This window comes from Stegostoma tigrinum, chromosome 3 (assembly GCF_030684315.1).
Source record: "Stegostoma tigrinum isolate sSteTig4 chromosome 3, sSteTig4.hap1, whole genome shotgun sequence".
NCBI classification, from domain to species: Eukaryota; Metazoa; Chordata; class Chondrichthyes; order Orectolobiformes; family Stegostomatidae; genus Stegostoma; species Stegostoma tigrinum.
This window is the reverse complement of record NC_081356.1, coordinates 92962524-92980999: the sequence shown is the minus strand read 5'-3', so window position 1 is coordinate 92980999 and position 18476 is coordinate 92962524. Positions and strand designations below refer to the sequence as shown.

The 18476-nt window shown below is 39.4% G+C and overlaps 1 protein-coding gene across 10 annotated transcripts in view; it reads left to right on the top strand.

The window, feature by feature from the left end:
• The window catches only part of adgrv1 (adhesion G protein-coupled receptor V1), a 560536-nt gene that overhangs the window by 77747 nt on the left and 464313 nt on the right, over positions 1–18476 (top strand). For all 10 annotated transcript variants that reach the window (XM_048527106.2, XM_048527099.2, XM_048527104.2 and 7 more), the window contains exons 15-20: positions 938–1101; positions 2770–2893; positions 9924–10190; positions 11934–12060; positions 14845–15062; positions 15826–16563. In XM_048527106.2, the coding sequence (XP_048383063.2) occupies positions 938–1101; positions 2770–2893; positions 9924–10190; positions 11934–12060; positions 14845–15062; positions 15826–16563 (1638 nt within the window). The remainder of the gene's footprint in view (positions 1–937; positions 1102–2769; positions 2894–9923; positions 10191–11933; positions 12061–14844; positions 15063–15825; positions 16564–18476) is intronic.

Sequence of the window (18476 nt, the reverse complement as noted above, 5' to 3'; positions counted from 1 at the left end):
AAAAAGTGAGTGGGGCAGACAATTAAAATGACAGGTGATTGAAAGCTCAAAATCCCGCTTCCCACCTGAAGAAAGTAGTTCCCCAAAGTTGTCACCTGATCTACTTTTATCAGCCCAGTGTACAGGAGACCACATCATGTGCAGCAAGTATAAGTTACTAAGCTATAAGAGATACAATTAAATCAATGTTTCACCTGGAAGGGAGGGTTCAGGCTCTGGGTAGTATGGATGAAAGAATTGGTGTTGCATCTCCCATAGTGGAAAGGGAAAGGAGTGTTGGGCGCAATTCAAGAGTGGGATAGGGTACCATGGAGCAAAGTGTGCCTTTAGAATACTGGGAGTGGAGGGAAGGGTAAATGTGTTTACCAGTGGTGGTAATGGTCATTTAAATGTGGAGGATGCTGGAGCAGAGCTTGAAAAAAGGGGAGATTTATTTTGTAGATGTAGCTAGAATCCATACCTTTTATTCAAGGGAAGTAAGTGATATTGGAAAAGTTGAGAATGCAATTTCAGCCAGATGAGTAAGGATGATGGTGAACGAAATCTGGTTTGACCTTCATTCAAGTAAGAAGCAGAGAATCCTCCTGGTGTAGCGTAAGAATGCTAACCATGGAAGAAAAGGTCTGCTCTGCAGGCTGAGAAGGTTGGGAAATGCCTAACCAGGTGATGTTGAAGACAGTATTACAGAAGAAATGCTCAATGTGACAAGCTTAAAATTGATTGAGACGGTGGTGCGAGTGGATAAAACTGAAGACTTTGCAACAAATTAATGATTTGGTAGGTGGTATTTATCGACTTCCAAAGAAGGGCCAAATAAGTATTCCAATTGACTGGTCAACATTGTTCCTTTTGTTGCAGACTGTTTTAAATAACTTTTATTCATATAGCTATGCCCATGTTGCTATACGTAATGAAGCATTTTACTTTAATTCATCAGCTAGCTTTCCTATAATCCGTGACCGAGGGACATTTGGTAATGTTAGTGTGTTCTGGAATGTGGACCCTGCTTTCACGAATGATGTTTACCCAGTCCAAGGTGTGGTCAACTTTAACAGTGCTGAATCATCAAAAAACATCACTCTTCAGTCCCTTCCTGACGCAGTGAGTTATGGTTTTTCAGTTCAATGCATTCTGGTAGTAATGGCAGATTTGAACAAACTTTCTTGCGTTCAGAAAGTATAAAGATCTTGTCAATATTGTTGCCAGACCATGATGCAATCAAAACGCTTAAAGTTTTAGGAGAGTGACATTGGGAAGGGGAGCGGATGTGCATAGCAGGTGGAGTTTGGGGTGGATCTGTCTTATAGACCTCTTTCTTCAAGCTGGTGGTGTCCAGGACCTAGTTTGGTAGGAAACTGTGATGGTCAAGCACTTCAACATCAAGAATATGGAACATAGCGGCACTGGTTATAGTGTCCTGCCATTGGCCAGTAAAGCCACTGTTGTCTTGAAGCTGTGATAATGGGAACTGCAGATGCTGGAGAATCCAATATAACAAAGTGTGGAGCTAGATGAACACAGCAGGCCAAGCAGCATCTCAGGACCTCAAAGGGTCTAGACACGAAACGTCAGCTTTTGTGCTCCTGAGATGCTGCTTGGCCTGCTGTGTTCATCCAGCTTCACATTTGTTATCGTGGTCTTGAAGCTCTTCACTTTTGGTTCCTATCGGCGTTCAGTGGATCTTAGAGGTATCTCTGAAGTATCTGTGTACCGTTGCATCTCAATAGACTTTGATGCCCTGTTTGCCAAAGCTAGATGCAACATTACGTTCACAACAGGTGTAGCTGACAGGCACCATGGGAAGTGGTTTGGCCTCCATCCCTGGTTTCTTCATGATACATGGCACCAACCATTTATTATGGGCTAGAAGGTCTGAGTTCAAGTCCCACCTGCCTCAGACATGGATCATAATCTGTCTGAACAGGATGACTAAAAGTATCAATTACTAGATGCGAGAAGAATTTTTCACCCAACCCGCACATGCAGATTACAAATAAAAGATAAATTGAAAAAGATAGATGTTCAAACAAAAATGTTTCATGGATCAGACACTGAATTGTTCGTGAAGAGCAGATAAGGTAATATGGCTGTATTTGGGTTACACTGATTGTGATGACCTTCATTTGAACAGCTGATTCTTTGTAGACTTATTCAATATTTTTTGTTCTGATTCCTTTTTTTCACTAATTGGTTTGCAGCCAGTTTGAGGGAGAATCTCTCCAGCAGCACAAGTGTGACAAGGGATAGTTCCTTGACTGCAACTTACATGGTCCATTAACATTTGAACCCGGACTGGTGTACATGAGTGTTCAGCCCCAGTAGTCTACTCCAGTTGAATTGAAGAAAACATTTTAACATCTGTCCTTGTGTATTCTTCAAGGGATATACCCAAATCATTTATGCGTTTGGGACATAATCTGCAAGAGGTGAATTGCTGTTGACCAGAGCTTGTCGGCCCATCTTTATGTTTGCAGTCATGAGATTACAGTCGAATGTCTTGTGACTTGCTTTTCCCTTCCTTTGAAAGGTTGTTGTTGGAAGTTACCTTCACTTCCATTGGTTAGTCAGTGCATGGGTCTCCCTCTTCAGACAGTTATTAAATTTAGAGGCAAAAATGGCCATGAATGTTCCATCTCTCTTTGCAAAAACACATTTTATGATTGCATTTTAAAATTTCAATAGTATTTTGTTGTTCTGACTTTTTTAAATAAAAGCTCAATATGAAATTCTAATTTAGTTTACTTTGTCATCTTTTCAATCTGTACCCAGATTCCTGAAGAAATAGAAACCTTCACGATTTTCCTTTATAATACCACTGGAGGTGCCAGACTTGGAAGTGTACTGAATGCAACTCTTCTTATTAATAAAAATGATGATCCCATTTATTTTGAAGGTTTGGAATTCACTTCTTAAAAAGTTTTCTCCTTGTATTATGATCAAAAATTTGCTAGAAGGAGATTGGGTGTGTTGTGATAATTTAAAAACCACTTTGAGTTTGGCTCAGAGGTTACAGACGTTATTTTACATGCATATGCTAGGAGACATGTTTGGTAAGAGCCTGCTGTGGTCTGACCCTGAATCACAGTCAGTGTGACTATCTAAAGTCTAAACTTTCACATTTTGTTACAGTGTTTTGAATGGATCACGAGCCATTGATTATCTTGGCACTATGTCACATATTCTTATCAACAAGCAGGGATATACTTCAGATGTCCCTTTTCTATTCACATTAACCTGTGAAACATTGTTACCACTGAGGCTTTACTGCTGTCTCCTGTCTATTACCTTATTAACCTGCGGGCTGTTACTTAGTATTGTGAAAGTCGGTAAATTTCATCTAAATTTCATCATGTGGGAGCTGTCATGCTTAGGGTATTGAGTGGATTTTCCACCAGGCTGAGAAAATCTGCTCATTGCAACATTTTGTCTACTCTAAGGTTGGTGGTGTGCATACAAAAATCAATCTTAATCAGTTGTCTCACTTCAGTTCCTTCTGTTGGCCAAAATCCTTCGCAGGAATGCCATCCACTGGGTTATTCCACCCAAAGGATGTTCACATATCCTTCTAGACTTTGTGAATGTTGCATCCCTGAGTTTTTATCTTGCACCCCTCATAGCTCAAGCTGTATTCTTGCTGTGGTGGGCTTCTGGGTTTTCTAATAACTACAGTTTTTAACACAACAATGCCCTTTTCCATATTCTTTGGCCAGTGTGTTGGCCAGATTCTCAGTCAGCTGTTGCCGCCTCCAGCTATAGGTTCAAAATGATTACTTTGCAAACAAGTTGAGATGATCCAAATCCAAGGATCAATTTGTCCATTTAGTCCTTAGTTTCACAAATCCTGTCACAAAGTGGTGGTTTTAATGTTCAGAATTTATTTTTCTTTCATGCCTCAATTCTTCTGCTGCAGTTTGTAATAATATGAGCGGATTTGTTAATGCCCTTGTGGTGCTCAGACAGAGGTGGTAGGTCATAGGTGAATATTTTAACATAGCCCGAGAGGTCATTGGTATCCCCGAGGAGTTTCAGTACTACATGTTGATCAGTTGACTGTGCACAATCTGTGATTGAAGGTTGGGTCGGACACTTACAGATTTAAATTGGATTAGTAGTTACACAGTACTCTCCCACAGCAGGCATAAGTGGTATAGGTTGGTTATAGTTGGCATTGCATAGCTTCACGATACAGTTGCCTCCATTTTAGTTCTGTTAAACTCAGATGTTACTTCAAGGTCATTTTGCACTGGATGGGTGGCCCATAATTACACCTTGATGAGTGCACACCCCCACATTAATTCTCAAAAAACAGTCTTCTCCTGGTTAATTATCCTTGCACAAACCACTGGAGGACTCAGGTATGCAGGTTAACTTGGTGTTTATTCAAACAAATTCAGTCTTAGATCGGCTAAGTATAATTCTGCATGATTCCCTGTCCCATCTCTGTCTTACTCCAGTACGTGCAGAACATCATTAACCTTTACATGCCTGCAGTGTTTCCATTTCATTCTTGAAAAAAAAGCAGAAATGTTCCATCATAAGTCTTTCTGTTATCCTGTGTGCAGGAATCTGTTTATACTGTAGTCTGCTCCTAATGCTTTAGGGTGAACAAGGTAACTCCCCAGTCATTTCCATTGCTGTGGAACATTAGGATGTGAAAGTTTATGCTTGTGCCTCACAGTACTACCTCATAGGGTGTTGCCTTCCTCCTGTTGTAACTCTTTTTATAACTTCTTACTTCATTCCCACTACAGTAGTATGTCATGTTCCACAGCAGAATCAAGCTGTATAATTAACATAATTCAACTTGGTCAGCAGTGCAGTTTTTGGCTCCTGCTGGTATTTTATTGGTATGTTGTACCATTTCTGTCCAGGCTCAGAAAAGAACTTAACAATTTATTTAGGACAAGGTTAGCATATCACTTTCTTGTTTGGGGAGTCACCAGTGCTCCCCTCCTTATTGGTTCTGAATTAATCAGACTTGGGGTCACTGACCTTCCTGCGTGTATGTTTAGGCATGGTTTTGAATCAAATATTCTCCATATCTAATTCAATGTTGACAAATCAACTCTTAAACCAGGGCATAGATTTAATCCTCTCACTAACATATTTTGCATATTTTAATCCCCGGCCACAAATTCCAAGCCCTTAGTGCTTGTTGTGACATTCAAAAAGCATGATCATTTATTCATTTGCTGTGAGTTTATGCCTGAGTTAGTGCAACCAAAACATTTTCTGTTCTTATGGCTCCTTATTCCAGGAGCTTTACAATTCCTCTACTTACTAATCAGCTGACTAAATTTGTGTTTGTCACTTAACTTGGGGTGGTTACCGTGGTTAGCCTTTAACTTGACAAATTATACATCACTCCAAATGTATTCACTGTAACAGTACCAACAGGCTGTCTGTCCTCTGCAGACAGCACAACACTTGAACACTGTGTCAACTTGCAAAAACCACAAATCAGTATATCCTAATTAGTTAATAATATCAATACACGCTCTTGACAATATTGTTCTTGATGTCTCAGTACCCGGAGAAAGGGAAATAAATTTGTTCTTTCTGGTGAAATCTTAACTATTTCCTCCTATGTCCCTTATACCATTCAAGTTGTCAGCAGTTGTCTCCCTTCTCTCCTTTAGTCGATTACATCTACTGCCCAGGATGCAGGTAGATGCTCTTGCTGATGGATATGGTGTGTGTGCTTCTCATACTGTTTCAGTTACCCGGGGGGTGTTCACCATTACTTTTACCCACAGACTGCCAGCTAGCTGATGGTTTACCTGAAACAAAACATTAGATTTGCTTTTGGCCCTCTGTTGGCAGAAATGGACTGCTAGTCATGTATAGTTTGAGCTGAGAGTGCTATCTCCCCTGTGACTTTTGCAGAACGGAGAGTACTAACCTCAACAGTTTAAGATTTTTCCTTTTATGTCTCTCTACGCAGGATATAGCTGTGCCAAGCTCTGAGCTGACTCATAATGCTGTTGTTTTCGTATTTATTCATTGTTTCTCAACAAACATTAAGAACATACAACGACACATAGCCTTCACAAGGGCCACATTATTATTTGGGCAGTTAGGAGTGGGAGCTTCCAAAACAATTCCTGATTCTTTTACTCGCATACACAGATGACTGCATTTTGTTTTGAGAATCTATTCCAGCGATATTTTTGTTGTTTCCTTCTAGACAGTGTTTCACTCCATTACTTTTCCCTCATAAAATTTTGTACATCCCACTAGATACTATCCTCATTAATCCTGGAGAAATTTTGTAGTCCGAGATAACAAAGTGTAGAGCTGGATGAACACAGCAGGCCAAGCAGCATCTTAGGAGCACAAAAGCTGACGTTTCGGGCCTCGACCCTTCATCAGAAATCTTTGTGAATACTTGCCTTCTATTGCTTTCAAAAAATCTGATCAGATCCAAATGAAATTAATTTGGTTCATTAATTCCAATTCCTTATGAAAGTTTGGTCAAATGCTTGAAGTTGTGTGTGTGTGTGTGGAAGTGGTTTTTTTTAGGTACTTTCTTCAAAAATAGGGAGCAAGATTCTGTTTCAAACTCTGCCTTTTAGATCAACGTCCAGTCTCTCCAAAAGATTTTTTTTAACTCCTTTCTTAAACAGATCTTGGTTAAATTTTCTCCGTTTTAACTCTTTGAGCCCACAGTATTGTGCTCAGATTAATAGCCAGTATATAAATTCAAAATTCACTTTTGCTTTGTAAATAGTATTCAGAGCAAAATCCTTAAACTTTATAGGATTTCTAACTCAGGATCAATCCAACTGAGGATCAGTCAGAAACATGCCACCTTAAACTACCAAACATTAAGAAAAATAATTCTGAACTTGTAAACTTTGCACCTGGATTAAAAGTCCGTACAGTGTTTTGGAATAATCCTGAAATCATAATTCTAACACGATTTCAGAACTCATTCCTTGAAAAATATACTTTATTATCCTTCCCACAAGTTATAATACTTGCTGTCTTTAGACTTCTGGAATGCAAAAAGGTTAACTCACAGGAAGAACCTTTAGCCTGATCAAAAGAAAGCTTTTAAGCTTCCACACAACCTCCTCAACACTCATTCAGTTTAACAACATTTTTATTCAAAGGAAAATTTTTAATACTGTAAACCACCATCAATCTTTCGGCCATAGAGAAAGAAAAAGGAGTCTTAAAGCTTTCATTGACAGACCTTACATTTTTCTGTTCCTCTGGAGTCTGTCAGACTTTGTACGCCTAATTTACAGAGGGATGCTGCTACAAATTTTACACTCATTAAACTAAATAATTGCTTTTGAACAAATAAAACACTCATTTTATCATGAATTATTGTTCGGCCAATTTTATTACATTTTTAAATGCCACAAGTTTAAAACATACAAGACTAGACCAGAGAGGGTTAATGAATCCTTACTGATGTATAAAGACTGATGTATACAGAACAGAGACAAAGCCAATAAATATACAAAGACAAGGAGTACATGTGTTTTTTTCCATCGGTGAACTAGGTTACTGTGTTTTTTTTCAGTTTAAAATGATCTGTAGAATATAGGAACTAACTCCAAGTTTGCTGTTACGTCTCAACCACCTGTGGCTCGTGGTGGGGTATTTAAAAGAACAAAAGTTTCTGTCTGTGGTCAAATAACAAGCCGTTGGAGTGTCTGCGTGCCTCCTCTTAGCAGTTACCAGTCCCTACAAAAGTTCCTTCCAATTCCAGAAATCTCTTCAGCACATTTAATCATAAGTCCTCTGAGTTGGTAAACTTTGCCACACAATCGAGTGTCTGAACCTTGCTCTCTCCGGGCTCTGCGAGGAAAGAGTTGGCCACATGTTTGACTTATGACCTTCCTTCTTAGGCAGTTGTGATTGCAATCTTTTCTCTTCTTCCACTGTCTTTTAATGTTGCTTGTCAGAACTGACATGTTTTAAATGGCGTGCACATTATATCACCATTGACTTTTTCTTTGTGACTTGAAGATAGATTTTCCCCAACATTCTTTATGTTTGTCTGGAACCTATGACAGATTCCACACCTCCTTAACCATTTTACTTAACGTCATGCTATTTTAATCTGCAAAGAATTTGGTTTTATAGTCTGATTGTTCTGTCTCTAGAAAATGTTCTTCCCACACTTGTTCACTGGTCTAAGAAATAATCTATCCCATTTTACTTCTGCTTTTCCTGTTAGGAAATGGTATTTTCATTTTACCCGACTCGGCTAGAAAGCAATCTTGTTTGTTCTAGCCTATCGGTTCTCTTTTTAGGAAGTATTCTTCCCCATTTTAGCTCACCAGGCTAGAAAACTTCCTCATGTCTCACACTACCAGAAATAGTCAATCTTGTTTTAACCAAATGTCTTTTCATCAATTTGCTTTATTTTAGTCTGAATACAATGGTACCTTTTACTCAAAGAACCAAATCATAATCATGGAGCCACATCTTCTCTATGCTCAGACCTATTCTCTGGCTTCAAATTTGGTCATTGGTAGCTTATTTTAAATTTTGCCCACCCTATCTAATAAGTGGTAAAATAGGTGGGGAAAGCATTGCACTACTTCCAAATAGGGCAGGACTTACACTTAATGGTAAGGTCCTGGGGAGTGTTGCTGAACAAAGAGACCTGAGGGTGTAAGTTCGTAGTTCCTTGAAAGTGGAGACACAGGCAGAAAGGATAGTGAAGAAGACGTTTGGTATGCTTCCCTTTGTTGGTCAGTGCATTGAGTATCGGAGTTGGGAGGTCATGTTGTGGACGTACAGGACATTGGTTCGGCCACTTTTGGAATGTGTTGGATTTTGGTATCCTTACTATAGGAAGGATGCTGTTAACCTTGAAAGGGTGCACAAAAGAGACAGGATGTTGCTAGAGTTGGAGAGTTTGAGCTAAAGGGAAAGACTGAATAAGCCAAGGCTATTTTCTTTGAAACATCGGGGGCTGAGGAGTGATCTTACAGAAGTTTAGAAAAACATGAAGGGCATATGTAGGGTGAATAGTAAGGTATTTTACCAGGGTAGGGGAGTCCAGAACTAGAGAGCAAAGGTTTAAGGTGAGAGGGGAAAGATTTAAAAGGGACTTAAGGGGCGACTTTTTCTCGCAGATGCCTATGCTTGTGTGGAATGAGCTGCCAGAGGAAGTGGTGGAGGCTGGTACAATTTCAACATTCAAAAGGCATTTGATTGGATACATCAATAGGAAGGGTTGAGAGAGATATGGGCCAAATGCTGGCAGGTGGGACTAGATTAATTTGGGATATCTGTTTGGCATGGACGAGTTGGACTGAAGGGTCTGTTTCATTGCTGTACGACTCTTGCTGTGAATGTATACATTTCTTGCAATGCCATCTTTGAGTTGGCAATTGTTTTCCATCATTTCAGAGTAATGTTGATTTTTTATTCTCACATGTGTGTGTTGTTTGTGGCAATTGAACCATTTTGTAATTAAAACCTGTATAGATTTTGAAAAATAGTTTTGATTTAAATCTAAATTTAGGGATCCGGGTTTATTAAGTTGATGTAACATTTGTTCCTATGTCTTATGGTCTTATACAAGGAATCAAGGGCTGCAGGGAGAGTGCAGGGAAGTGGAGTTGAAATGCCCATCAGCCATGATTAAATGGTGGAGTGGACTCGATGGACCGAATGGCCTTACTTCCACTCCTATGTCTTATGATTGTTATACAACAAATAACTTAAATGATATCAAATCACCTATGAACTTTGACCTAGAATAACCCCAGGCCATTGTCAGTAGCTAGGGCACTGCTTATCAATATAATCGCATTTGTAAAGAACCCTTTGAAATGATGTATAAACACAAAATTCATATCAATATTTTTAAGGTGGTCTGTTTGAATGTATGTAATGTCTTATCTAATGTTTTGTAATGTAAAACAAATTCTGTCTGACTGGCTGAATTTTAGACCCAATTAACCTTCGAGTCCAAGAAGGAAGTGTTGCCAATTTCACAGTTGTTAGAAATGGATCTGCTGACAAGGTTGTTGCTGTTGTTTATGATGTTGAGAACGGAGGAGCATCCAGCATCAAAGGAGACTTCCTTTCTCCTGGTGAAAATAATACTCTGGTATTTGAAGTTGGAGAAAGAGCCAAGACTATTTCTGTTGTTATTAATGAAGATGATGTTCCTGAAACAGATGAAGTATTCTACATCATGCTGCTTCATTCTACAGGTACAATTACTTTTCTGAGTTTTTTCCTGCAAAAAGCAGTTGATTCTCGTTGCAGGCGCTGACTTCCAGGCTTGTGTTTTCCTTTTTCTTGATAGGAAGTAAAGAACTAGATTTTAAGCTATCTAAGTGGGTTTGCATTAGATCTAGCTCAGTTCTGGTGAATGAAACATATCATTCCACAGATATTGACTGACCTGCTGAAACTTTTCCTGCTTTTACTGTTTTTGATTCAATTTCTGAGACATTTGGAGGAAAAATATCTTATAAGGAAGTATTGGACTCAGCTTATGTCCTTCGGAGTTTAGAAGAACAAGATGCTTGATTGAATCAGAATAGATCCTGAGGGGTCTTGACGTGAAAGTTGGATGTGGAGAGGATGTTTCTTCTTATAGGAGAATCAAGAACTAAGAGTCAGTATTTTAAAATAAGGGAGTCAGCCATTTAAAACAGAGATGAGGTGATTTTTATATCCTCTGGGGGTCTCAAATCTTTGAAATTTCCTTTATGAGAAGGTGGTGAAACAGAATCCTTGGATACGGCAATGGATATTTAAACAAGTCAGTGAAAGATTACAGGGGTAAGTAAGAATGTGGATTTGAGGTTACAATCACACCAGCTATGACCTTTTTGAATGATAGAGCAGGTTAGAGGAACCAGAATAGCTCTCCAATCACTGTGCCAGCCCCTGCAGCAGCCCGGTGGCTCAGTGGTTAGCACTGCTACCACACAGCACCAGGGATCCAGGTTCAATTCTAGCCTTGGGGGACTGACTGTGTGGAGTTTGCACATTCTCCCTTTGACTATGTGGGTTTCCTCCCAGAGTCCAAAGATGTGCAGGTTACGTGTATTGGCCTTGCTAAATTGCCTGTAGTGCTCAGTGATGTGTAGGTTAGGTGGATTTGCCATGGGAAATGCAAGGTTACAGGGATAGGGTGGGTCTGAGTAGGATGCTCTTTGGGGAGTCACTGTGAATTTGGGCCAAATGGACTGTTTCCACACTGCCAGGATTCTGGGAAATAGTTGCTCACATATAAGTGTGCATGTTCATTAGTATGTTTGTACTGGTGAATCTTAGTGCATTCATAACTGCTTCAAGCACATGAAATTTTTGTGACACTTTCATGTAGATCTAGTTCTTAAAGCAGGTTTTTGAGCAGTGATGACTGGTTTGGATATTGGACACATTTCAGCAGAATTAGCGTGAAGTTATAGGAGAATTATCTTTATGGAAGGAATAAAAAGGGTTCTCTTCATTTAACCAATCTTTTGATTTTAAACAAAAAATTTCCGCTGTTTGCTGTTTATAGCAAAATTATAAATATGTTCTTCATAAGCGCAACTGTAATGCTTAGGTTCCTGTAATTCTTCTACAAGAGTTCTGAAGATGGGTCACTGGACTTGAAATATTAACTCTGCTTTCTCTCTGGCAGACACTGCCAGACCTGTTGAGTTTCTCCAGCAATTTCTGTTTCTGTTTCAGATTTCTAGCGTCCGCAGTTCTTTGTTATTTGTATAATGTTTCACTTAATTTATAGAGAAATGATTTAAATGTCTTTTTTAAGAAAATGCTCATAACTTTGCTGCATTTACTGAGCAAGATAATTCTTACATTAGGATGTACTTTATTTTGTATCCCATGGTGTTACTTTCCTAAAACTCCCATAATCATTCATGAAAGTAGTAATCCAATCAACTAATCCCTATTCTTGCATATTGAGCACTGATTTCATTTGCTTGTCATAGGAGATACAGTTGTCTATGACACCTCAAGGGCTACAGTTATTATTGAAGCAAATGATGATCCTAATGGAATTTTTTCACTTGAACCTTTTGAAAAGAATGTATTTGAAGGAATGGCCAACAATTTTACGTAAGTAAAAAAAAATTGTTATTAATAATGTGTCAAATTTGAAACAAGAATGAAAACCAACTGTATTAGCTTGTGTGTCCCAGCAATGAAAATAAACTATTATGGAGTACTGTTTGTCATTTCTTATGCTAGAAAACATATTATTAGATACTTTGAATTATGACTTTTTGCAATTGTTTTGACACTATAGATTCTGTAGCTGAAATTCAGGTGAGGCTATTGTAACTTCTCTCATTCTGGGATGGGTGCCATACAAAGAGGTACTTAACCTCCCAATAGATCATGAATTGATCCAAGTGCTTGGCACTGTAGTAACCCTGAAGAATGGCGAAGCAGTGGAGGGGATGGGTGTGGCATGGTACTGCTGAATGAAGGGATCAGAATACTCATGAAGCAGCTTTGAGGTAACGATGTGGGAGAATAAGATTTGTGAGGTTAGAAATGACCCAAGTGTACTTTATGAAGACGGAGGTGCCTGTAGCAGTGAGCGCTACCTCCCTGAACATCAGAGGAGGAGATTTACCAAAATCACCAGAGCAAAATAAGTTGTCTAGTTCTTTTGTCTTTTCCTTGTAGTGCATTAAAACTGTGGCATTCTTGATTTGTTTGTTTTGTAATAATCAAATGTTTAACAGCAAAAGAGGATAAAGCATTGCAGTGTGTAAGCTTCGCAGCCCCAGTAATAGTATGTTAGTGTCTACAAGTGGGGGACATGTATGAGTGCCTGAACATTTAAATGTCTGTGGCAGTCTAGGGAGTAACTCTCACTACTGCAGCCTAGTTCGAAGCTTGATTTGGGAATAAAGATATATAGGGATTGTTTGTTGTGATAGCGTTTGCTTCCAGTCTCTGCTGAAGCAAAGTTTGAAAAATCTGCTGCTGCCAAAGTCTCAGTTTAAACAATTCAGTCCCTTTGGTTGATCAAGTGCCAACTTAAGATCTTAAGTCTGAGAGGCAGTTAACTCAGGAATGATTGAAGAATGGTACAATATAACTAAGGCCATGAGTTTGATCACTGTTCTGACCAGTGTGCTTGTTCTGAAAGATGTTGTATTGAATGGGATGTGTGAGGTTACAGCCCCTATTTCGGTATCTTAAGGGGGTGTGGAGAGGCGTTCCTTAAGCTTTAGTTGCATGTCAGCCCCACATTGCCTCAGGAGACCAAAGATCACAATGGAAGTTGGCGGTGGGCTGCAGGGTCTTGTAGTATGCACACTCTTGTAACTAGCTTCTGGGCCTCACTAAGTTGGCCAATATCAGGTCCATGCAATAGGTAGATGTGGCGGTGGATGTCGTGTGACTATCTGTCTGCCCTTCTATTGCAGTCACGTTTGTGCGCGGCTGTTCTGTGCTCATTGTGACTGCTGGAATTCCTAAGACCTTCCAAAACCGCTGGGCCCTGCATGCTACTTGTCATTCTCCTGCTTCTGAGTGATGGCATTTTGGGTTCAAGTCCAATTTCAGGACTTGAGCACAAAACCCAAGGCAGATGTTCCAGTGCAGTACTAACAGTATTCTGCACTGTTGCAGTTGAAGCCTTTCAGAAGGGATGTTAAACCAAGTCCCCACCTACTTCCCTTGAGTGAATGTAGAAGACCAACAACACTACATGCCTTATAAAGTGTAGATCTTTTGTCAATTTATTTATTTGTTTAGTTCATCTTAAGTGTGTTGCTTCAGTTGGCTGAACACTTGCCTCTGAATTAGCAGGCTCTGGGTTGAAGCCCCCCTCCAGGACTTCAGCACAAATTAAGGTTGACATGTTATTGGAGTTCTATTCTCGTGGAGTTCATTGAAAATGCTGTCTTTCAGATGATATGTTAAATTGAAGCTTCTCTGCTCTCAAGAGAAATACCATTTAAGTGCCACTTTAAGGGGTGGTTCACTAGTTTATTTTTATTTCCTATACAAAAGTATGAAGGGGAACTTATTGACAGTTTGTAGTGGTGGTTTGTAGGATTAGCTGATAGACATTGTTAATGTCGCATTTTGGGTAAATCTAAAATTGATTAAGGAATGACCTCTAGTCTCCTCCATCACCAACTGGTTCAGAGTTTTCGTGATTCTCTGGCTTTCAACACTTTTGATTCAGATCTTTGTCATGCTGCTGTCAACAGAAGCGTGCCAGGTTAATGTCAAACACTGTGGAGGCAGATAGGATCAGCACGAGTTGGATGACAGGCTTGTGTGAAGTTCAGTGTTAAGTTTGAATTTGAAACCGCTAAATGTTATCTGAGCAGCAGGTGCTGCCATCTTGAATATCTGCAAACATTTTCCCTGATAAGGAGAGGTCAGTGAGTCATTCTACAGTTTTCGGCCACTCTCTGTGGGACTTCAGTGGCCCATTTCGAGAGAACAAAAGAAAGGAACTTTGGGATAATTTTTTTTAGGATTTAGACAACACAAATGATAATGCCAAGTATGCTGTCCTCTGTTAGTAGTTACTCAGATCTGGAACCTAGCATAAATAGCATAGTTTTGAATTGACCTTCAGAATACTGCCCTCTCTCCTGACGAGAAGTTGTGATTTTTTTAATCTGTCCCTATTCAGATGTTGCCCCTGTAAATAGCAGTCAGTGATGCCAGGCTCTAATGAGTCCGTCAAAATTCTAATTGCTCCAATCAAAACTAACTGAAAATCATAACTTCAAGCCTTTCTTTATTATGATTATTTTGTTTAACAGATTTGTTATCAATGAAGCACCTTTTGGCAACTTAAAGCTATAAACAGGGAAATACTTCTAAAATGTTTTCATTTTGCTTTGTTCTCTTGCTTATAAACAGGATTATAAGACAGCGAGGAAAATTTGGCAATGTCTCTGTTTCATGGCAGCTGTTTATTAATGATTCTTTTTTGGAACCTGGGGAAGAGTTTATTGAAACAACTGGGATTGTCCTGTTCACAACTGGGGAACATGCCCATCTTATAACCCTCTATGCAGTTGCTGATGGAACTCCAGAATTCAATGAAATTTATGTTCTGCGGTTGCTCAATGTATCAGGTATTTGCTTTATTTGGCAAAATGAATTGTACTGAGTATAGCAGCTAGTTTACCACAATCAGGTAGCCTCTAACTCTGTCATAAATGCTTTTAATTGAGTTCAATGGCTGTCACAAACTAATATTTCACAAAGACCTGTCGTAATATTGCTCTATTTTATACATTGTCAAGAAACTGCAGTGCTCTTTTGCTACAGTTTTATTAACATAAAAGATCTGAAATTTATAGCTGCCTCTTAATGAAATCATGTAAAAAACGTCTTTTTGCAACACATCAAATTTCATACTTTTCGTTGCTTCCAAGAGTTTTTTCATAGACCTGGAAAAAGTGAAGTTTCTAAGAAAAAAAAGTGCTATTTTGTAGTAAAGTATTGAACACATTTGTAACAAAAACTTCTGTTTATTATTTTAAAAGAGAATAAAATATTTACAATAAATTAAAATAATGAGTTTATTTCTCGACCTAAGTAATTGAGAAAGAAATTGCAAATGCATCGAGTGGTTAATAATATTACAAACAGTCTTGCAACATGTGAAACTTCACCTTTCATGATGGTATTGACTAGGAATGATTGTTGTTGAATAATATTTAGATTCATAGTCAAAGCAATCACTTGCCTTCACGATTAAAAGATAAGATGTATGTCTTTGCTAGAGTTATAATAGTTTTAGTTTCAAAAGACAACATAATCTAAAATTGAATTTGATACTAGTTCAGAAGAATAATTTTGGAAAAATGCAGCAATTTTTTGTTAACTCCACAGGAGGATCCCCTGGTCCTGGTGCTAAGTTATCAAATGGCAACTTAAGCACAAATGTTGTGATTCCATTTAATGATGATCCTTTTGGAGTTTTTGTTCTGGACCCAGAAAGCCAAGACAGGGAAGTTGCTGAGGACGTCATTTCAGTTGATGATATGTCATACGTTACAAACTTTACCATTCTGCGACATAAAGGCACATTTGGGGATGTTCGAATTGGATGGGAGATAGTGTCCAATGTATTCAGGCATGGATTGCCTGATTTGACAGACTTTATACTGGTTGGGACATTTCCCAAATCTGTTGAATTACGGCCTCATTCAAGGAGACATCACACCGGTACAGATGCTCTGTACTTTAGTGGAGCAGAAGGTGTTTATGGAACCATTGACCCAGAATATCATCCAAAGATAAATAATACACTTGCAAATCTTACATTTTCTGCATGGGTGATGCCTGATCCCAACACTGATGGATTTATCATCTCAAAAACAAGTATCAATGGAAGTATTTACTATGCTGTGAAAGTGATGATAAATGGATCTTCTATGTCACTCATGTTCCTGTATTCTCTTTTGGGGTCAAATACCACTCATATTTCCACAGTAACAGCATTGAAACAGGTTGAAGAAAGGACTTGGATACACATTATAGTCGTGGTATATGATGGAATAATTGAATTTTATTTGGATGGGACTCAACTTCCTGTTGGGCGTCTCAAAGGGGAAACAATTGCAGATGGTAAGTGCTCAAGACTGAGGATTGTACACAATTTAGTGGTGCCTTTGCATTGCCAGTTTTTACCCAAGCAACTTTGTTACAGTGACAAATCATCAGTTTAAAAGAGACCGTGCTGTTATTTCCAGGAGTTCTGCATCACAAACAGTTTAAGATAGATTCTTCCATGACAGTGACACTTCTAGTGACAGTTTGAAGGTGACTGTCCTTAATGGCTAAAGTGATCATGTCCATCTTGTATGAACTGTCCCAGTGTTGAGAGAACACTACATTTGGAAATGTACTGCCAGTCAATCAGTTAGAACGTTAAAACAATAAAATTTCATCAGGCAAATGAGATCAAACAAATGCTCGTCAACTCATTGATTTTCTCCATATTTTGAGATGTTGTTTTCAATACAACACTTATTTATCATAACTACAATTACTGTGTTTATTAAAGTTATTTTCACACCATTTTAGGTAAAGAGTAAATCAGAGGATGATCACAAACTGCTCTGACGAAGGGGTTTACTATTGTTTGTAAATTTCATTTCAGCATGCCTTTTTTGAAAAAAAAACTTCTTGATGTTTATATAAGCTGAATAATTTCTGCAGTTCAGGGAGCTTTCTTTCTGGAAAATTCTACACTCAAATTATTCAAAACACAGTGCCACATGCGAGTGAGACTAGGAATAAGGAGATCAACCCTTGGCTGAATAGGTGGTGCAATGGGCAAGGATTCAGATTTTCGGATAATTGGTTTCTCCGCTGGGGTGGAAAAGACCTGTTCAAAGGGGAAGGATTTCCGCTGAGCTGGAAGGAGACTAGTATTGGGAAATGAAATAACTGCACACGAGACCAGTGTCCTGTCACTAAGTTGCCCTTTAATTACTTGTGCATTTTGGTTAGCCAAAGCTTTCCTGATACGGGTTGGTAACTCATGTCAATCAAGAATCTCGTAGATAATGAGGTCAAGCTTGTTGCAGTCACTACATCCCTCCTTGCCTAAGCCCAGGGATGTAGCCCTGGTCTTTCACTAGTAGCTTCTCTTGCAATGTTTTTGCCCAAGTCTGGTTCCCCTGACTCAGTCAGACACAGGTGGTGTCTACTGGACAGTGGCTCATCTCTTGCATCCGGAACACCTTGGAAGAGTTTCCTCCTTACCTTCTACTGGCAGTGGTATTGAGGCTGCATCCTTCTCAGACTCTGAGGTTTCCTTGACACTAGGTGGAGGGGAGAGAAGCTACAGTTGCTGCTGCGCCTTTGGCCAGTTCTGAGGGGCTGAGTAAGTTTTGCTCCTGCCCCGTTTGCAAGGTAACAGCTTTCAGGTTATCCTCATGATTGTTCAGGACTGTATCACCCGCCCAAACTTTAAGTCACCGGACCTGACCTCACATCAACCTCACCTCATAACCAGACAGGGCCGTTTCCCTGGCTCTGGCACCAAACTTCATCCTGAATTAAATTGTCTCTCTCGTTTAGCGGCGGCATGTGGCTGGCATTGGCGCTCCTGCTGCCATTCTATCCCCCCACCCCTGCCCAGTGTCTAGGAATATCTGGTTTAACCTGGTGCAGACCCTTCTTCCCATCGGAAACTCTGCTGCAAACTGTTGCTGTTGTTGCATGTGGAGTGGTCCTATAGTCAACAGGAACCAGGACAGTGACACTATAGGCTGCTTCTTTAAGCCAACTTTCAATGTTTGGGCCAGTCTTTTCGCCAGACCTTTGGATAATGGATGGTATGGAGCTGTCCCTGCTGGTAAATGATGTCTGTGGCCAGTTCTTCTAGGAGTCCCTGCATCGTCAACAATGTTCGTAGCTTGTCAGTTGTCATCCCTGAGTTTGCTGAGTTAACTTTACGCATGTCCAATCACTTTGAATGGGCATCCACAATGACCTGGGGCATTGAGCCCATGAAAAGAGTGGCATTGTCG